At 33.5% G+C, this 22,720-nt stretch overlaps 2 protein-coding genes across 4 annotated transcripts; one reads left to right on the top strand and one right to left on the bottom strand.

Annotated features, from left to right (window-relative positions):
* Positions 1–46: 46 nt before the first annotated feature.
* Positions 47–7,710, bottom strand: LOC126718874 (casparian strip membrane protein 3-like). Of its 2 annotated transcripts, XM_050421239.1 has the most exons (5): positions 7,419–7,710; positions 7,124–7,194; positions 2,478–2,774; positions 2,234–2,360; positions 47–523 (listed from the first exon to the last, which is right to left on the bottom strand). In XM_050421239.1, exons 3-5 carry the CDS (start codon positions 2,702–2,704, stop codon positions 308–310), a joined length of 570 nt encoding a protein of 189 aa, XP_050277196.1. In that variant the 5' UTR covers positions 2,705–2,774; positions 7,124–7,194; positions 7,419–7,710; the 3' UTR covers positions 47–307. The 2 variants fall into 2 exon arrangements, with proteins under 2 accessions (XP_050277196.1, XP_050277195.1); XM_050421238.1 differs by having other exon boundaries at positions 7,124–7,710.
* Positions 7,711–13,750: 6,040 nt separating this feature from the next.
* On the top strand, positions 13,751–17,778 carry LOC126718872 (uncharacterized). Of its 2 annotated transcripts, none has more exons than XM_050421235.1 (7): positions 13,751–13,916; positions 15,238–15,397; positions 15,958–16,020; positions 16,131–16,178; positions 16,313–16,366; positions 17,221–17,287; positions 17,394–17,778. In XM_050421235.1, exons 2-7 carry the CDS (start codon positions 15,248–15,250, stop codon positions 17,528–17,530), a joined length of 519 nt encoding a protein of 172 aa, XP_050277192.1. In that variant the 5' UTR covers positions 13,751–13,916; positions 15,238–15,247; the 3' UTR covers positions 17,531–17,778. The 2 variants fall into 2 exon arrangements, with proteins under 2 accessions (XP_050277192.1, XP_050277191.1); XM_050421234.1 differs by having other exon boundaries at positions 13,764–13,916; positions 15,195–15,397.
* Positions 17,779–22,720: the final 4,942 nt, after the last annotated feature.

The raw sequence follows: 22,720 nt of genomic DNA, 5'->3' as shown, positions 1-22,720 counted from the left end.
TAAAATAACAAAGCCCAAAACTCCAACAAGAGTCTATACAAACACATTATAAGAAGTTCATAGACATGACTTCTGACATACTTTATATTACCATTACAGAGAGAAATGTTAAGGGCACAATTTTCATAACTTGTTAACATGACAAGTTTTGATCAAAATAACATCAGTTTACAAGGATTAAACTACTAACACCACATTATATTATGTACCAATCATAATAGGCTACGTAAGCGGTTGTGAAAATTTTTATCTAGATTTATGGTTTCAGAACCCTAATAAATGAACAGGGATGTCTGTATGTCATAGATTAGCATCTAGAAATAGCCACAGCAGAGGTAACAATTAGCAGCATGAATATGAGTATTCCTCCAAAAGAGCCAATCAAAGATCCAGAAGTGCGCTCACAGAAGGAATTGAATTGTTGGCAGATTGCAACCCAATTTGCACTAGCATTCCCATTGTGTGCCAAGTATACTATTGCTGTTGCTGCAGAAGCTCCAGCAGTAAGAAGAGCCAACATTACCTTAACAAAAGTTGAAATACATTTTCATTAGAAATCTTAAGATTCTTTAATTATATGCATAATAGATTGTAAATTTTTTTTTTTAATGTGGATTAAATAAATTTTTTCCTGATGTAGACAAAATGATGTAGTTTTATTGTATGATTGTTTTGAGATTATGTGGTACTTAAGAAATACATAAGCATTGGGTATATGGACAAAAGGGTCTATTTCAAAACGAGACATAATATTAAGAGACAGAATCAAATTATCCCAAAATTTAAGGGTGTAAATTGTAATTTAGTAGCACAAAAAAAGGAAATGAGATTTTTTTTATTGAAAAGGGAGATGAACCAAGAGTCTTTTAGCACAAGTACTAGTACTTTTCAATATTTCTAATAGAGAGATCCAAGATTTAAAACCCTCTTCTCAAATTATTAAAAAAAGAAAAGGAAAAAGGAAAAAAAAGTTAGAGAGGAGATAAAGATTGACATTGTCTTTATATATAAAGCAGGCCACTAAGCTAAATTGTAAAGAATAAAATTATGGTCTCAACCAAGTTAGTCTAATATAATGATACAACATATTTGTATTCTTTATCTTTTATATATATATATATATATATATTTATATATTTAAAAAAAAGCTAGCAAGGAACATATTTGTTGACTGTTAATTACTCCAGAAGTTAAGCTTATGGTGAATAGCTTTATCCTTTATTTATTTGTGTCCCAAGTCCTGACGTGATGCTCATATATAAGTGAGCTCATCCATGAAAGAATGGGGGTGGAGGTAAAACTGATGCTCATCCTTATATATGCTCATCTATATGTGAGCTCATCCATGTATTTTCTAGCATAAAGTAGTTTTGACTTTTGAACATTAGGATCTTTTGCACTCAATGTTGCTAAAAGCGCGCTTTAGGTGCGCTTAAGCTCAAAGCTTGGAAACTCTAAGCTCTCAATGCTTCGCTAGGCCAAAAATAAAGCGCATTTAACGAAATGCTCTTTAGGCATGCTTTTTTGGAGCTTTTTGAAGAAGCGCAAAGCATGCATAGACACGTTTTTTTATTTTTTATTTATCTTATTTCTAAAAAAGATATAGATCATCAAAATTAATTGCTTGATCTTAAAAGAAATGACATGGACGAATGATTTACTACACAACCACTATCCTTAGGGTGTTGTATTGCACGAATAATTTTATTTATTTATTTACATGTCACAAGATAAGAACAATGTTAATTTACAATTCTTATATTTTTGGTCTTTGACTTTTAGATGCATGTTGATTTTACCATATACGGCATTTGATCATAACTATCTTGGTTATTTATTTTTATAAAGCAAGAGAATTATATAAAATATTATGTTTAAACTTTCTATGACTAAATTATTATGATATTGACCATTGATAATTGTTTTTTATTTACTATATAAAAATTTTAGGAATTAAAATGACTTAGGTAAGATTTGAACTTATACAAACATTATATAATGCACTAACCTAATAGGTAAAATATACAAATTTTGAGTTTTTTTTAATCATATGCTACCTATGAGATATTATATTTGAAAACTATGCCCCGCCCCATATAAGTTGATCCAATATATGCAGCATTATTCTTCTCACAGCTTATGAGACAATTATTATTTTTGTTTTTGGGTTTCTAAGCAACTATATGTATGGTTCTAAACTACCTTGCTGCTTTTAAGTACAAAGTATCTTTACCGTGTCAAAGATGACCAAGATGATCCTACTATTTATTGCTGCACTCCTGATGATGTGAAAGATAGATAGTGGGAGAGAAATTACAACAAGATAGCCACATACAATCGAATTCGCGATCACAAAGAACCTGTTTGATATAGATACTTAAATAGAGTCAAACTTTTATATATCAAGATAACAAAGTTACTTATAATAAATCCCAACAAATCAAAAAATGACTAGTGCATCATGATGCATAACTTACGTGAAAGTAGGAAGATCATTGTACTGAGCAGAAAATTGGACAAACTGTGTGAAAAATGGTAGTGTTTCGTTTGTTGTTCCCATTGCTACAGCACTTCCTAGTGTTCCAATAGCTGCAATAATTCGAAGAATTAAGTCCACTATAGAGAGCCCTCTAGTGACCCCTTGTGTTGAGGTTAAACGCTTGGAAGTTTCACCAGCCTCAAGTGGTTGAGGTTCTGTCTTCATTTTGATGGGGGCTAAAGTCTTCTTTTCTCTTTTACACTTTTAAGGCTTTGGATAATGCAAGAAGCTGAAGCTGCTTGACAGAGAGGTTAGGGAAGGACATGCATATATACAAATCATCACACGAAAGCAGATGTGGATTTTCTAAAAGAATCAACCAGTTAGAAACAATCAAAGTGGAGAGGTTAGCCAAGTTGAATTGATCTGAGTTTTGCTTCTCTAAGCAGATAAAATGTATGTCATTTTGTGACTTGGTGCAGGCCAAATGGTACATGATTTTTTATATATTATTTTTTTTAACACCAAACTTAGGAGGGAGCTTTGTATTATCTTAACAATCTTACCTGCTCATACTTGCTTTATCTTGTGGATATTTTAAAATATAACAAATGTCTTCCTAGCCAGTTCCTAGCTACTCAAATTGTAACAAAGTCCTTGTCCAAATTTGGATCTGCTCAATGCCCTCTAAAATTAAAATGCTGTAAGCTGTATAAATGGGGCATTTAGCATCTAATCGAGGTTCTAAGCGTTGACACGTATAAGTTGGGGAGAGGTCAATTAAGAAGTTAATATAACGTATAGGAACATGACTTAATTTAAAAGTTTGGGCCAATGAGTTTGGTTTCGAGTTGTTATATTAATCACTTGTTCTTATCATTAATTAATATGTAATTAGTCACAAATCCATACAATGCATGAGAAAATTTAATATAATTATTTTATAAGAATATAATGTAAATTTTTTAGGTTAATATTACACAATTATAATATTGTTTTATACAAATAGAGAAAATGTTATTAAAAGGACATTTTTTTTTAATATACCATAATCTGTTGACTAATTTGAACATATCCAAAAATATTTATAAAAAAACACTCTAATTCTATGGAACATATGTAACATTTTACATTAAGGGTACGTTTGGTAAACTGAAATAAACACTGTAATGTAATAACTATTCCTATGGTTTAACTATTCAATAGTTTGGTTATGTTTTTATTACAGGGAATAGTCATTCCTTATAAATAGCTATTTTTTAAAATGGGGAATAACTATTCTTCTCTAAAAGGGTTGTAATAGCTATTCCTTAGTAGATGTAATAACTTATGACATTAATATATTTCCAAATAAATAAACTTTCTATATCCACCTAACAATTATGAAAATAAAAAATCATCAAAAAATAACCCATCTCTCTAAAATTTAAAATATATTATTTTCTAGGAAATATAATTGTATGAATGAGATATTTCTTAAAATAGATCATAAGTTTTATTCTAATGTTACAACTCACAACCAAACTAATGAACATGTTTAGTTATTCCATTACAACACATTTTATTTCTGGTAATAAAGATTACCATTCTTATTGTAATCCACATTCAGTGTACCAAATGTATCCTAAGTTTAAAGTTTTATATTAGTTTAGAATTGTAGCATTTTTTTTTTCCAAATATAAGTATAATGCCAATATTATTGAAACTTAAATTTTAAGGTAATCTTTCTTCTCAAAATTTTTTTAAGGTAATCTTTTAATCTTTATAATATTTATTACTTTTTTTAGAGCCAATATCTCTATTTTCTAATGCTTATTTTGTTTATATTTTTTAGCCCAAAACTAAAGAGTTTGGTCTAAATAGAATAAAATTTCATATTTTTCAACTCAAAAATTAGGGGGTGAATATTTTTTAAGCCTAAAATTGAATAGGTAACCTAAAAAAAGAATCAATTTAAGGCTCAATTAGTCCAAAATGGACAGAATGGATTGAAGTGGACCAAAGTGGACTGAAATAGATTGAATGGAAAAAAAAGACCGAAATGGACCAAAGTGACGAAATGGACTGAATGGACAAAAATGGACCGAAGTGGACTATACAGACCAAAGTAGAACAAGTGGACCAAAATGATACCATAACATGGTTTAACAAGAGTGTACGTGGCAACAATAAATGCATTACCATCATCAATGGAGTACCCTTTACACAACCACAGATGGAGTAAACATGTGAGTCTCTTTTGTACAACTATAGCAGTTGTTAGCATGAACATCACATTGACTCATCATTAGTAGCGCTTTTTACTCAATAATTGGTGGGGCAAATATGAGAGTTTTCCTCACTCTACTTGGCAGGACCCACTAGTGAACACTAGCCTAATTAAACCATCAGTGATAAAACCAATTATTAAATACATGAAAACAAAATGAAAAATGCATTTAGGCCCCTAACAACGACTTTCTACCAATTTTACTGATTGACAATTGATGTCCACGTGATTAATTAATAGGTTTCATGGATAATAGACACACAACAGTAATAGAACAATCACATCTCAACTGACACACTCACATCGTGGATTGTTTATGGAGTGAAAACCCAAAACACCTTACTATTCTTCTAGCTGAAGTCAGATTATAAAGCTAATAAGGAATTCTCAAAAGACTTTCACAAAATTTGATGTTCTATGTTATTTAGCATAACACATCAAATTTGCATTCCAAACTCAAGGCATCATCAAGCCTCTACCTTGAACTTGAGGGAAAGTGTTAAAGATTTGAGTTATCATATGTTTGTGTAATGGCCTTAAATTTATTCAATCATGTGTTGACTTTATCTTGTACTAAATTTACTTGTAATTCAGCAATTAGAAACCCTGTAGTTAGATGAGAATAATGTAAGGGTTGCGTGTGAGAGAGTATGAAGAATTGATCAAGTGTATACATTCAAGAGCATTTTCGTGATTGGAACTTGCGACTGACTCGCGAGTGGTGACTCGCTAGAAGTGTCACATGTGTGAAGCATGCAGGAAGTTGAAGGGTCATGATAGCTAGAACACTACAGGACAAAAAGTAGAGTTTGGCATTTCTGTTAGTTGGCGACTGGAACTCGCGACTCATTCCAGTCGCGAGTCACTCGCCAAAGCTTCTTGTTTTGCAGAAAAATGACTTTTCACATTCCTTCTCATACCCTACTATAAATACCCTTATACCCACGAAATGTAGAGAGCTTCAAGAGAAAGAATTTTGAGAAAAAAACCCCAGAGAATAACAAGATTGATTCATCCATAATCTTATACATTTGACTCTTCAAATTCCTCTACTTTTACCCTTTCCATTGACATACCCTTGAGAGGACCTTAGCCAAATCCTTAAATCACCATATTCATATCAGTGAGAAGGCTATTTGGTGCTTGGGAAGCAGTTCAGAGAGGACCAATTCATTTGGTTGATGCAATAGGCTTTTTGCGGGATCTGATAAGCTAGAGAAGATAACATTAGGCTTAACCCTGTTGGAGCAAGAAGTTTGGAGAGCTTAGGTGCATCGGGTAGATTAGGCTTGAAGAGTCTATTGCTATTCATGTATTCCAACTGATATTCTAATGGATCATTTCACCGCTTGGAGGGTGGTAGAGAGGTTTTTCACCGAATTTTTCGGTTTTCTCTTCGATAACACGTGCTAATGTTATCTTGTGTTTGCATCTCTCTAACTCTTACTCTTACTCTTTGTTTTTAATTATTGTTCTGTTGTGATTACATTATGGCTTAGAGTTGTTTGGTTGTTTGGGTGTAACTTGTACTTATCATTCCGCACATATATTATTTGAGTATAAGCTTGTGTTGGTAATTTTGAAATTTGAGTCTAAACATTCACTAGTATTTTACACACCAAGTGAACTTTCATGACCCAAGAGGCTTAATATATTGTAAGCTCAACTAGGGGTAACTGTAACTTCAATATGTACCTTGCCCTGCTTAAAGTTTATTGTAACACAGTTAAGAATATAGTTAAAATCTAGCCACTAAGAGTTTCATCCATGAATGTAGGCCAGACCGTGTAATATCTGTATTTTCTTTCTCTTTTGATTCCACTCTTTTACAATCTAATATTTCTCACTCAATCTTTTATTTCAACATTTTTTTAAAAATAATGACTCTATCTGGCTATTGCACTTACAGACTTCAATTCAAGCTCAAAAGTTACCTTGGATGTGAAGTGTAAACTGGTGTCTATAATTGCATAACACATGTTTCATATTTTACACATGCTGAAGATTCATTGAATGAGACTAACCAAGGAATACTAATTTCAGTTAAAGCAAACTTTGTTGATAATTGTGTTTTATACTCTAATAGTATGTTCCGAAGTGAATGCACGAATCATATTATATCTGTAATTGAGAATGAGTTCAGATTTTGGTGGACCCTTGCTTGTATAAAATGACAAGATACACCTGACTTTATGGAATTTTTTGCGAGATTATTTGGGTCCGTAGAGTTGTAAAAAATTGGCACTACACAAACATTGGCGGAGTGAACATTAACTAAATCATTGAGAGTTCATATCATATGGAGGAATCTATATAAAAAAACAAAAACAAAAAAAAAACAAAACCATATGGAGAAATGTAAAGAGAGAACTTACTGCAATAACATTTTTTTATACATCTCTGAATCGCTAAGCCTCTTCCATTGCAAGTGACGTAATCACCATTACTGCTATTATCATTATCATCATAGATCTAACATGTGAATAGGAGATAAACATGTAGCCAAAGAGAACTTGCCGATTAATTCTAATAGAAATATATGAACATTTGATTCTATATATATGAATTCACATGGATAGTGGATACTTAGATTTACTATTTTATCATCTGAAAATTACAAAGCTATAAAGAAAGCTTTCCGGCAAGTCATCCTTGGCTGCAGCAAATTACCTCTCATCCTCCACATGTAGGAGCTTGATGATAACACCTTAAACAGCAGCAACCAACAACAAGCATTTGTCAAGTAGGGAATTTGTGGAAGTGGGCTGGACAAGAAGAAGAAGAAGAAGAAGAAGAAAAAGAAGAAGAAGAATCACAGAATGGGACTGTGAGCTTTGTTGTGTTTGAACTTTGAATGTGAAGTGTTATTCTTGCTGGTAAAGAGTTGTTATTGTGTTTGTGTGGTTACTGGTTAGGTACATAGGCATGTTTACCCTTTTGTATGTGAAATCGGTGAACTTGAACCAATAAGATGAGAGAGAAGAAATGATTAGTACTTAAAGTGGGGTTGGAAATTAGATGCAACAATTGCATAGGTGTCAAGAATCTAGTAGAAATCAAATGTAAAGATAAAAAATATAATTCTATCACCTGCAGTGAAGATAGCTTATGCACTATATTGCTCTAAAGTCCAAACCCATCAAGATATTATATGTCTTTTCTTTTCTACCGACATGTGATTGTACAGTAATGTACTTTAGCAACAAATTGACAGTCTGCAATGAATTTTCTGCGTGTGATCGTTTGCCAAGTTCAACTTTAAGGACAGAGGCATTACTTAAAATTTTTTTTTTGATGAGTAGAGGCATTACTTAAATGAAGGTTAGGCCTCGATAGTCTAGCATTTTCTATTCAAAATTTACTTTTCAGCTTTTTCTTTATGCCAAATTGCCAATTAATTGTTTACTTTTTGTCGGCGTAAACATAATAATAAAAATAACACAAAGGGAAGAATGCAATCTAAGAGGCTAGTTCATTCTTGGATCTGGTTCATTTTCATTCTTGACATTTCTTCCCTTCACCTTCACTTATGTACGTATTTAGTTTAATATCTAAATTAATATATATTAGTCTATTAATCATCATAATTAAAATGAATAAAATAATCTCTCATTTTCAACGTGAGATTAAACATTTTCACTAGCTCTTTCTCTTTCATATCTCCATATTTTTACATTTATGTTGTAATATAAATAAATTTTAATAATATAATATTAAAATGCTTCAACACTTTTTTTAACAGGATATATTTACTTTGGAAAAAACTTGAATACATTTTCCTAAGTATTGTATTTTAAGTTCATAATTAAATTTAATCATGTAATTGCATTGGTTAATATAGCTCGTTGCAACCACATGATTGAATTTAATTGAGAAATCTAAGGTAAATTGTCTATCTACTTCTTCTCTCCAAATCAAAGTCTTTCAAAAGTCTATGCAATGCAAGCAAATAAACATTTTATTCTACCATATACATAATTCCAAAGGGTCATTAACCTTAATTTTTTTCCCCACTATGAAATATATATTTTCAGATTGGATTGGAATACGGGGTTAGGTACTGATTTTCAAGCTTGGGGGAAAAAAATGCAGAATGTGCAGCTTGACAGAGTTTTCAAAGAAGTTATGAGGAGATAGCATTACTTGGTGATGTAATGGAATGGGGCAGTGGATACGGTTATGGGCATGACATGGGCTGTAAATAATTTTTTTTTGGTACCAATTTGATCCTTATGAAACAGAGAACTCCTTTCTTGTGAACTCTGAACACAGTCATCCCTATTTTCTGCCCCATCTTCAGGTGCAATTGTACTAGCACCCACTTGCTTCTTGGTCACGGGTTTAGAATGGAATCCCTCTACTCTTGACTTCTAGGCTATGCACCTAATATGTTGGACTATCTAAATTCTAAAGCTTACATCATTCATTTATAGTTTTTAATGTGAGAATTAAGTAATTCAACGCTCATTAAGTTGTATTTCTTTTATCTTCAAAAAATCAAAATACACTGGAGTTTGGGTTCAAGTTGAACATCAAAGCGTTTCTTACAAAGTCTTGAAATATTTGTTATAATCCCTAAAGTACATTAGTATGTTCATAGCATTCATATTTAGAAAGTCTTTTACTTAAATTTAACTAGACCAAAGTGGACCGAAATGCCTAGTTTATGTACTTCAACAGGAGCATAGCAACAACAAATGTTATGTTTAGGATTTTAAATAATACGTTTAAGATATATATATATATATATATATTAATAAGTTTGGATTTAGAATAGTTGCTCTCAATCTAAACTTGTCTTTTCCCATTATGTAATGACAAAAAAATGGACCGAATGAATTAAAGTGAACCAAATGGACTGAAGTGGACACAAATGAGCTGAATTGGACCAAATGGACCGAGTTGGACTGAATAGGACTAAAGTTGACTGAAGTGGACAAAATAGGACCAAATGGACAAAATAGGACCAAATAAGATAGGTTTAGATTCAAAGTGGAACAAATTGGACCAAATAGGACCTTGAAAGCTCGGATTTGTGCTAAAGCACAGGAACTTGTTTAGACTCCCAATTAAAAATTACAGTTAGATTGCTTTTACTCTTACTTAAACAAAGTGTGGAACAAGAGTAAATGTGCGCAATGAACTGATACTACTCTAGTGCATAAACATGAACAACAAATAATAAATGTAAAGTACAAGAGTAAGTGAAAAGAGATGCAAACACAAGATAACACTAAGAAGTGTTATCGAAGAGAAAACTGAAAAATTTGGCGAAAAACTTCTCCGCGACCCTCCAAGTCAAAATCAATCTACTAGAGAATAAAGTTGGAGTACACAAATAACAAAAAACCCTCCAAGCCTAGTCTACCTAATGTACTTGAGCCCTCCAAACTCCTGCTACTAACAAACTTCTCGGAGTCATGTCTTCTTTAGCTTTTTGGATTACGTAAGACACCCGATTACATCCACCAAGCCTCATCGGCTTCTTTTGGCAAATCCCTAAAACTTCTCAAGCTCCAAAACACTCTTTATACTCTGAATAGGTGTGAGTTGTGTTTGGATACAAATCTCCTTTTAAAGTATGACAATGGGAGAGGGAAGGAGAAGAGGCTAGAATAATTTCTCACTAAGAATTAGTAGCTCTCTCTCTAAAAGATGGGTGTGTTGTGTTGTAGAAAACCTATCTAGGGTTTTTCTCTCTGAATAGCCTCTTATACTTTTGTGGGTAATGATGGTATATATAGGATGAGTGAAGGGTAAGAAAGTCACACTTAAAATTCTCCAAGCAGAATGTTTAGTGAGTATTTTTTTGGAAGGCCTTACTCACTAAACACTCGCGAAATGGACAGCTTGGCAAGACTTTTTAACTTCCAACATGTGCTTCTCACGTGCCCTTTTCGTGAGTTACTTTTCTTGCGAACTTCTTGCGAGCTAGTCACAAAATTGCACTAATTCTTCATTTCATGCTCGATTCTTTACCCACTTAATACTAAACCCAATACAATAAAATCCCACAAAATACAAGGAACATAGTTAAAGCAAATACAACACTTTTTGTCATGGAATAAAGCTAACATAAAACATAGTTGTAAATCAGAACTTTACAAACCTTATAGGACTAAATTGGACCGAAGTGGATAGAATGGACTGAATAGAACCAAAGTGGACCAAATAAAACCAATATAGACCGAATAGGACCAATGTGGACCGAATAAGACCAAATAGGACCAAAGTGTTTAAAATGGACCAAATAAAACAAATGTGGACCAAATTGGATGAAGTAGACAAAATGAACCAAAGTACACTACAAAAATATAAGAGACACACTTGTAGTGGTAAAATTTGGTTTAAAAATAAAATAAATAAAATAATGATGTTATGAAGGCTTCAAAGTGAGGTAGCAAATATAGATATAGAATATATATTATATTAAGTTTTATTTATTAATCTTATTTAAACAAACAATTCATGCATCATAAATAAATATAGGACATTCAATGTTTGGAACCTTGTTGTCAATCTGGTTTTCAATGTATTTGACATCATAAAAAAGGGTGCACATAGTTGTTATTGTAGTTGCATGGGCTATGCATGTTTGGCATGTGAAGATTGGATAACCTTCCTATAATTGGTCATGGTGTGTTTCTTCTTCTATATGTCTCGCTGATGTTCCCACAACGGGTTTTCCATGGCTTGAAAGTTGGAACTACAACTATTGTTTAATTTTTCTATGAGGGTTCTTGCTTTTTATATAGATGTATGGGTTGACCTTATCCTAATTCTTTTAATCATATATGATTTTTAGGAGAGCAAGTTGTCTACACCTCCTTTACTGTGAAGCAAGTCAAAGACTTGCATGCCACTCTAAAAAAATAAATTCATAATGGGAGTTTAAATACAAGCTATGTATTGGGTCTTTACTGTGAAGCAAGTCAAAGACTTGCATGCCTCTCTAAAAAAAAACAAATCCTAATGGCAGTCTAAATACAAGCTATGTACTAGGTATTAAAAGGAATGGTTGACATTTGATTAGTTTTTGTCAAATAAATAGGGAATTTAAAAAAAAATTACGTGTCAAATAAATAAAGAATTAAAAAAATTAAAAATTATGTGAAAAATTGTGAGACTACCAAAGCTTATGTGGCATAATATGGAAAACTCCAAAAAAGTCATATCTTTGGCTATCATTTATTAAATATTTGAGAGAGAAAGTACAATTTAATCCAATGAAGTCAAGAAGAATCAAATTAATATCTTTTTAGAGTATTAGCATCCGGTTTCTAAAAATTATCTAATTTTACCATCTCAAAAATTATTTTATCTATTACACCATACCACTTCACAACACACCTAACATTTTTTTTTTTTTATTTCTATATCTCTCCCTTCTTTTTCCTCTCTTTCTCCCTCTTTCTTAAAGCAACCAACAACCACAACCACCATGGTAACCCTCCACCACCACCATCAATCACCCATCCCCACCACCACGACAACCCTCCACCACCACGAACCTGACCCATAACACAACAGCAAACCCATCCCCCACAACCAACATGGCAACAACTCCCCCCACCCCACCACATCAGTCATAAACCCAACCACACCTACACTCATCAAACCCACCACCAAAAAAAAAAAAAAAAAAAAACCTAGCCACCACCAAAACCCATCAACCACAACCACAATTTCCACCATTAATAGCACAAAAACCATCCATACCCAAATTAACTAGACCAAACCATGATCAAAACAACCCATAGCCAAAACCCATCACCAAAATCGATTAGCAAGCAAACCCAACACCACCCATACCCACGCCCAAAACCCATCACCAAAACCGATTAGCAAGTAAACCCAACACCACCCAAACCCACGAACACACCGATCTCGCTGTCACACCAACCATGCAACCGCAAACCACCAGACCCACGTCGATATCGCAACCAGAACCACTACCCATCACCACCCATACCCATGACCCAAACCCACCAAACCCATGCCAATCTCGCAACCTTACAACAACCCTTGACCATGCCGATCTTGACACAAAAAAACACCACCACCGTCGAGAGAGAGAGAGAGAGAGAGAGAGAGAGTGGGAGACGAAGAGAGATAGAGAATGCGAGGAGAGAGTAAAGCAAAAAGACTAAGGTTGCGTTTGGCATTGGCTGAAAAATGCAGCTTTTTTTACTATTTAACTTATTCTTGGTATTATTCAGCTTATTTTTGGTACTATTTATGAGTCCAATTGTACTTTTTGATACTATTCATGAGTTTCATTCTACTATTTCAGCTAACTTTTAACTTTATTTACAGAATTTTCAGTAAAAAGTTTTCAATTTCAGCTAAATAAGTTGTTCCCAAAGGACTCTAAAAATATGAATTTAATATTATACCATTTTGCTACATTAACGTCTTACAATTATAAGTCCAAGTAAAGCATATCTTTTGTGCTTGAATGCTAAAATTTAGCATACCGTTATATTTAAAGGCCGGACACTAATGCTCATTTGAGATGCAATAAAGTGGCTTTAGTTTTTTCTAATAATACAAAAGAGAGGGAGGACGACAATGTCTGGCTTGCAAAATTCACATCTATTCTCTTTCCCATTACACAATTTTTTTTATTATTTATTTTTGAGATAAAAGATATGAAAGGTTAATTTAATAGAAAAAGCACTTCATCCAATGTACAACTTGATATTGAATAAATAAAGCACTTTATCCGCTCTATCATATGGGCTAATAGTCATGCAGCTTCACCGGGTAGTCTAGTACCTCATGTCCCTTGGTCTTTCTTACAAAGCTTTCTGTGTCTAAGTCTCCCTCGTTGTAGGTTTCGATTAGTTCAATTTGTAAATTTTTTTTTATGATTTAATAAAAAATACAGAATTCAACCTTCACTTACACAAAAAATCAACTAAGGATCTTGGTCTTTTGATAAATGCAATAAGAAAAAATTCAGGCCCAATCCAGCTCTTCAAGGCAGGCAACAGTCTTTTACCATTAAGCCCATTTGCTCTCAAAGCCCATGACCAACCCACCTACCCGAACGCTCAAAGTTCGTCTCTGCGTACTGCGTAGTCTCTAGGCTGCTTTGTTTTAGTAGGACGGTGTGGAATTCAATCAAGTAGGGCCGCTTCTGCCGTCGGATCTAAGATCAATCAGGTTATCAAATCCATTACTCTCTGTATTCTTTTATTGCATGCTTTAAACAAAGCTTAGTAATTAGTATTCAATGTTCATTCATCAATATACCAATACCCAATACCGCTTTTGTAAATTTAACAACCTTGCAGCCATAATTATTGTGAAGTTTCAGCCTTTTGCTCATCTGGGTCTTTTTTTATTTTGGGTTTTCATTAATGATTTTGCTCTGAAATGGGACTATAAATTTGAATGCTTGTAATAAATGCTTTGTTTCTAAAGTTGTTTTCTTAGCTATGTAAAGGACCTGTATTAACAAGTTTGTATTGTTCAATCTTCAATATGTTAACTTTAGATGTGAACTAGTTGTGCTGGTGACCTGTATTAACAAATTTGTATTGTTCAATCTTCAATATGTTAACTTTAGCTGTGAACTAGTTGTGCTGGTCATTGAAAAAGTCTTTGTGCTGTTTTACATGACTTGGTTATTTATTTTGTTTTTGATTTTATTGGTTGCTAAATTGGCTTGTGCATGAGTTTATTTGGTGAGATATTTATTGAATTTTCATTAGGATCAGAGTGTATTTGTGTAATAATTGACCATTTGAATGAATGAATTGGATGAGGCATAGGATTAGACAACTAATGGAATAAAGTGTATAACTATGACATAATGTAGTAAGTCTTACATTTTCAGGAGACGATGGGGGAATGGTTGTGATCAGTAGTCGGAACATATACGGAAGTAATCATTTGTGTCGTGTATTGACATTAAGCTTGAAAGGGGAAAATAGTTGGGAGGCTGAGAATTAGAGTTGAATGGTTAAAGTGGAACTCTGCATTTTGAGTGATGTGTAATTACGTTATTATATCAATAAAGCCATACGAAATACAAAATTCCCATTTGTCAATTTAAGAAGCTTGTTTAGAGTAAGTTTATTTATTTTTTTATGAGGATGCTGAGATGAATTAGTAAATTAGTAAAAATTGCAAGAATGGAAGTGATTATTAGGACCAGTTGTATAAGGGCATGGTTTACTTCTGCACTTTTAGCAATGTCAGACACTAAGGAACAAAGTCATAGTTATATCACATTCTGTGGCTTTATCTGGGTAATTTGGCAGGAATATTACATATCTTTTGCTACTTTGTTATGTTGATTGGCAACAATGAATGGATGAATGGGCTCATTCCTTTTGTCATGTAATTGCTGTGAAATTTCTCTCTTCTGTTTGGACATTGCATTCAATGCCTGCACTTGTTGAGAAGTTTAAAATCTAGTTTTTTCATTTGTGATAGATATAAAATCAGTTGTTCATAGTTGCATTCCTCACCGGTGCAGGAAGCAGAAAATGTCAGGTGCAAATAATGAGGATATAAAGGAGCAGGAGCTTACTGATAATACTCTAAATAATCAAGTTGATGGTGACAGTTCCGTGGATGACCTTAACAAAGCTGTAGATAGAAATGATGAAAATCCCATGCCTTCACCCCAGCAGGAGGTATTGTGGAAATTCTTCTTTTTTATATTTGGGTTTGTTTTGTGAAAGAATATGGGCTTCATACGTAATTAGGATCTAGGAAGCAAGGACACAGGTATGGCACTGTGACATGAGCAATTTCTGAAAAATTATAACATGACATGGTGAGTATGACACGGGTACAACACCACAAATGAAGTGTTTGTGCTTCCTAGATCAAGATAAAGGACAATAAATAATTGAACATGTTAAAAAATTCAGATCTCATGTTATTTAATTTGATACCCCTGAAATCATAAAAATGCTGAGAAAAGATTTTGTTTGGCCAAAATTTTTACCTGTCTCAGTTTTCACCACAAGACAACTCAGAAAAAATATAAAATTCTTAAGAGGCAAGCTGGTTCACTTCCATTTTGTAGTGCCTGAAATTTGAAATCTAAAGCTGCATGGCATTAATCATAACTTTCCAAGAATTGAAAAGCGGTGTCACAGGCATAGTTTTCCAAAATAGTCTCATCGTATCATTGTCAATTTGTCATCATGGAATACAGTAAAATCAATCTCTGGTATGTCTTCTGCAGGAGGAGATAGTCAAGAAAAAGTATGGAGGACTATTACCCAGGAAGCATCCATTGATATCCAAGGTGAATATTTTTTTTCCTTCCTCATCCTCTCTCTTTTTCTCTGAAGACATTAATTTAGTTCAAGTTTTACCCTGAAAGTAACCACAAATAAATTTTTTTTTTTTTTCTAGGACCATGAACGTGCTTTTTTTGATTCTGCTGATTGGGCATTGGGAAAGGTACTCATTTTAATTTCTTGAGAACTTCAAAACAGTTACAGTTGCTATAACGAGTTTTGACATTGACTGCATAATTTCTAGTTTGAATGCCTAATGTCTTGGCCTGCCACCTGCCTTTTTGACTTGTTGAACAGCAAGGAGCACAAAAACCTAAAGGACCCCTTGAAGCACTCCGCCCAAAGTTGCAGGTACTTACTGTTAAGTCTGGCTTTTTATTCTACTTGAAGTTTAGACTGAGCTTACCATGCAATAATTTAATAGATCTTTACATGCTATGCAGGAAAATCAATAAATTGCGTTGTTTATTACAGTTTTAAATTGTGTATATGGAGCTGCCTGGGGTTAATATCATGATAAACCTGCATATAAAGCAAAGCATAATTAGAATCGGAAAGAAGACCACCTCTGCATGGGGTTGTTTATACTGGTTGGACAAAGAAACTGACACCTCTAGTTCCAGATAACTTGGGGTCAACTTTGATCATTTATTCATGTGCTAAAATTGAAATTTTAAAGTTTTATAGATAGCCTTGTTATTTGAAACTTTTATATATTAAATTACTACTTGGTGTGCATGCTTTGGTGCCTCTTGTATGATTATCACTTAGCATTTCACTTTAACAAAGGGCAAGATAACCATTATTGTTCTCAACAGTGGCCAACGTCGTATTCCTGCCATAATTTGCTATAACTCCTGCAAAAAGAAAGGAAAAAATAAAGATAAAGAAAAAAGTAGAAGTCAGTGATCTCTAGCTCAAATGACATCTATTTACTTTGTAAGAGGTTGAGGGCAAGGTGGAGAGTGAGGTTGTGGGTTCAACAAGACTCACCTAATGCATCAATAATTACTGCTAAAAATACTCTGGCAAAAGTAAAAAAACAAAAACCAAATAAAAGGTAACCAGATAATTCATAGCAACATGAAGTTCAAAAAAATCCTATACAACTAGGGCTGTGTTTCTTATTTTAGTTTTCCATCTGTCCTCATTTTAACAATGCTCTTTCTTCTTTGTGTTGTCCTTATCTTTCTTATGCTCATCAGCCGACGCCACACCAGCAAGTTCGTTCAAGGCGCTCAGCTTATGCTCCTGCAGATGAAGGTGGTGAAGGTATGTGCAATAAATGATCATGTCCTGGTCCTAGTGCATGACCAGTGAATCCACTAACTAGTATTTGCCAGAACAATGTTTCAGCCCCCCTTCTCTTTTTATACAGTTGATGGCAGCAACAATCACTCCATTTCATCTGAGGACCAAAGCTGTATGTTAGATGCTGGGGAACATAATGATACCACTTCTGATGGTGACCACAATGACAAAACTGGTTCCAATGATCAAAAGTGCCACGAGTAGCTGTCTGTGCTAGGCTTCAGTTCACTCCTGACAGAACGGCAAATGGTAACTTGAAGTTGGAAGCTGCTTAGACCTTCTTAAGGTCCTTTACTGAATAAGCAAAACATAGCAAAATTTTGCATCAATTTTAATAGCCATATAACATTTGAGTGCTTATACCATTCTCATCATCTGCTTGAATTCTCCTCTACTGCTTGTAGTTGACAAGAAGGTATCACATGCATCAGATAAATGCATTCTTTCTCTTATTACATGTGTGGCCTGTTTACCTTGTGAGAAGATGATGATATATCCGAGCCTCACAAACTAAGAGGGAGACTGCATATATTTAATGCATGAAATTGACCGAACATTAAAAGGTTGGAGGGAGATGGAAACGGGCCTCACAAAATGACAAGAAAGTGCCCGATGGCCCAAGTTTTGCGTGTCATCACCATTACAGAGTGTTGCTTAAAAGATAGATCTGAATGTTAATTGAGGCTTTTGAAGTTATGTATAAAAAACATAACTACAATTATTTGGAGTATGGAAACATAGAATATAAACTAATATTAGATAAGTTTTCAAATGAAAAACATGAATAAGGCAAGGGTGACAATGAGTGAATTAGACGTCTGGATTGGCCCATGACTTTGTATTTGAGGCATATCATGATTCCTGCACCGCAAATTCCAAATTCTAAACGGTTAAACAAGCTAGTTCTCGTGTGTGTGAGACAGATTTCATAAACCTCTTCTATCTCTCCTTTACTTTTTATCTTCTTTGAAATAGGAATTTTTTTGGGATAGGTATACAATGGGGAGAGAGAGGTGACATCCACATAAAAAATATGGGGTACCATAAAAGATGTTATTACCACTAGATTATCACTTGAATCCTTCAATTATTTCATAAAAGAAGAACATAGTCCATCTCCATCCTGAACTTCCAACATAGGGAGAGGGATGGAGGAGATGGAAGGGGTTCCTCTACAGTTACAATCATAACTCACAAACCCACCCTACTAACAAGAGAATGAGTTATAGAGTCAAGTTTTCTTAAAGCATGTGAGACTTTCCAAAAAGAGAAAGACTTAAAGACAAAACAAAATAGAGATAATAGACTCTATGCTCCAATGGAGTACTGAGGGGAGAGACTATAATAATTCTTGTATAACATACTTCAAGAGCTTTGGAGATTGCAAAAAGTCTAGGTTGAGCTTCAACCCATTGATCTCAATCCAAATTGTATTAATGTCTGCTTATGATCTCTAAAGACAACTGCAGTATAAACTTTCGATGCTCTTATAGCAGCATCAAAGTTAATTCTATCGAAACCATCTATCCTAATTTCTAGGGTCATTTGCAATATCTATCCTAAACTTTAAATTGTACCATTAAACCGTAGATATGAGTTCAAAATGATGCATGAAAATGTTGAATGGAACAATTTTTTTATGAATAAGTTATCGAAAAAATATTTTGAAATTCAATTTTGTCATATTACTTGTTTACTCATTTGTTGGTTTTTTCACAAAATATGAATTTTCTTGATTCTTGTGTGAGAAAAATTAATGAACCTAATCTACATGACATGTGAATGATGTTTAAGAAATAAGGAATGAAAACCACATCTATACTTATTATTTTTTGTGATACAACTTAAATGAATACATTCTTAAGCTTTTGACCTATGCCAAAAGAATATAAATATTTCAGATTTTCTTATGCGATACAATTTATTCACATTCTTGTCAAATGGAAATAAATATGTACAAATTTTATTACAGTAAAATTCTAATCTATGCCAAGAGTTTTGTAGCTAAACTGGTTAGCATCTCCTAGTGTGTGTCTATCATATTTAGGGTTTAAATAGCCTCTCCCCATTGTAACTATTGAATTATCAAAATCCTAATCTAATATGTCATAAAATTTTACATATTCAATGATATCATCTCCTTTCAAGACCTTGACTATGATTTATATGCAATAATTTACTTCATGTGGATTTCCAAATCTAATATGACCTAATGTTTTTGTGGGAGGGAAGGATCCGAACATAGCATAGAGCCCATAACTCTAGTTCAAGGATGGGCAAAGGACTATTCATGCACCAATCTAAACCTGACACGTGGACTAAGTCCGAGGATGGAACGCGAACGAAGCCATTGTCCGAGAAGCCTTAAGAACGAATGCATCTCGAGAGTACCTCAATTGGCGAGCTGCACTGAAAGGGGAAGGCACCATGGAAGACATCAGAGACGTGCAAGTAAAGAAGAGAGGAAATATCTGTGAAGATAACCATCACCTTCACATAATGTACTACACCAACTTAGCTGGCCGCATTTATGAGGAAAAAACACCTGAATAGTAGCTCCACAGCTCACAACATTCTCTACCACCTCCTGTAGGGTCTTGATGGGACAAGCATCCCAATTGCTACCCAGAGACGTACAAGTGGAGAGCTCAAATGCATTAAGAGGGACTATATAAAGGAAAAGAATCCCTCCAAGAAAGGGGTTGAAAAATAGAAGCTAAACAAGAGAGAAGAGAGCATTAACTTGTATTAAGATTGGAGTAAATAATATATGAACATTCCATCCTCAGACAAGCCTAAGGAAGAGTTTATACTTAATTTGTGTTTCATTTCATCATATTAAGAGTCACAACTTCACTGATTTCACGCTTGGGCCATACATAGCATTATAGTTGACTTAGAAAGTTCACTCTCTTTTAAATTAATTGTGTTGGGCCAAAAAAATCAAGCACCACTATTCTAAGTGGGTCCAGAACCATTTTTGTACCCTTATAGTTTCCATGATGAATGAACATTCATGACACAAAATTTAAAATGAATATGTGAGAAAATGAATTTATAATAGATTGATTTCAGAAATTAAACTTTTTTTTATTTTATTATTATTCATGATAGAAATTCTATTCTAGTATACTCTAAGTGTATATGTGTGTGAAACTCTCTCCTAAAGATGTGAACTTTGGCCCTTGCCCCCCCACCCTGCAAGAACTTTGTACCTGTAAAGTAACTATCACACCAAAAGTGTGCGGTGAATGTAACAAATCAAAGTCTAACACTGAGAAAAACTAAGAAAACAAATGTTTTTATTCTTTAAACAAGAAATAGCTATAGACACTATTTCGTATGTTTTCTCATATTTCTACTAAATACATTCCATTCCATTCCCTTATGATCATTCATTTCTATTCCATTCATTTCCATTCCCTTATGATCATTCATTTCCATTCCATTCCCTTGTAAACTCCAAAATGAAGAGTTCATAAGGGAATTGAATGAAATGAAATAAAATGATCATAAGAGAATGGAAATGAATGGAATAGAGTGGAATGTATTTAAGTAAGAGAAAAGAATGGAATGGAATGGAATGAAATTAAGTAACATTGATTGGATGTTTTAAAATAAATGAATGGAAAGGAATGAAAATGAATGGAATGTAAGAAATTTTGTTTGGGAGCAACATAGAGGGAATATAACTGAATCATTTTATGAAAATATTACTATTGACCCTTATTTTAAAATAAAGGGTTGAATATATAGTAGTATTTTGGGCATTTTAGTAAAAAATTTATTAAATCTTATTTCATTCCCTCCCATTCCTCCCAATTTTGAGGAGAATGAAAATTTGAAATTTTAAGGAAATAAAGAGGAATGAGTATTCCCTACTATTCATTCCATTCCCTCCAACTTAAATTCTAAAACAAGGTAATGAATTTTCCATTCCTTTCATTAAAACTCCCAAGCAAGGGAAGGGAATGAAAGAATATTCTAAAATTATTATTTTCATTTTTTTCATTCCATTTCCTTTTCCCAAATGAGAACTTAAACTCAGTTACCGCTTCTGATGGAGTTCGGTGATGGAGTTCTGAATCAGTTTTTTTTTTTTTGTTTTGATTTTAGGGGAACAACCAAGTGCAGCAACTCTCTCTCCATTACCCAAACGACGTCGTAATCAACCCGCTGAAAGCAATCGACCATCTCCACAACCGTGTCTCCATGCTTGATGTGGTCACAAGCATGAAAATCCCTCAAGGAAACCAAACCTTCGGGGTTCCAAATCAAAGAGTATTGCAAGAGTCAGAGAATCTTGTGGATTTGATTGAAGAAATAAGGTTCAAGTTTCCGTTCATAGTGAAATCGGTGTCGGTCAATGGCATTGCAAAGTCACACGAGATGTTCTTGGTGTTCAACGAGAACGGGTTGAAGAAATTGAAACTGAAAAAACCATTTGTGATGCAAGAATTTGTAAACCACGGCGGAGTGATTTTCAAGGTGTTCGTGGTGGGAGAACACGTTTTGATTTTAGGGGAAGGGGAAGGGGAAGGGGAACGACCCTCGAATGTTTTCTTTTTTCTTTTTCTTTTTTTACAGATTTTTTTTCTTTAAATTCTGAAATTTATTTTTTATTTTTTTTAAAAAAAAGGCCAAAACGACGTCGTTTTGGCTCAATTAACGGCAGCCCCTAACTGAATTCTAACGGAGTTTTGCATTGTCAAAAATTGAAAGTTAGAGAACTGAAATAACAAAACTGAAAGTTAGAAGACTGAAATGAAAAAGACTAAAAATTAGAGGGTCAGTTTTGCATTTTTACCTTTATTCTATTGTCTTCAAATTGTCTCATTATAATTTAAAATAATAAAGTTTTTGGCATTAAAAAACTCAAATTAATGTCTCGTTATAATTTAAAACAATAAATTTTTTGGCATTAAAAACTCAAATTAATGTTGTGAAAACGTTTGATACAAAAACATCATTTTGATTATGTTATAAGGAAACAAAAGTCTCATATGATGTTGCAAGACAGATTGTAACCTCAATTCTTTATACTTTGAGGGGTCAATTTCATTATAATAATTGTGATATTAGGCCAGTAACTCTTCACATATTAACATGGATAATCCTTAAGAGCATCAGCAATGGAAAGGGCAAATGCCAAATGTAAGCCTATTTTAGCATTCAGGCCCAAAATGCCCACGAAGTTGTAAAATGTAAGTATTGCCCAAAAAAAAAAAAAAAAACAATTGTGCTACAATGCGATTCTGCATTAGAATTGGAAAATTCCAATGCTACTCTATTTTACAATTCTAAAAAGTCACTTTATCATTATACCATACTATTTTATAATACTTCCACATTCCAAACTTCTATTTTCCTCTTTTACTCATTAAAATAATATTT

The sequence above is a fragment of the Quercus robur genome, chromosome 3 (assembly GCF_932294415.1).
Source record: "Quercus robur chromosome 3, dhQueRobu3.1, whole genome shotgun sequence".
Classification (NCBI taxonomy): domain Eukaryota; kingdom Viridiplantae; phylum Streptophyta; class Magnoliopsida; order Fagales; family Fagaceae; genus Quercus; species Quercus robur.
This window is presented reverse-complemented; position numbering and strand designations above follow the sequence as displayed.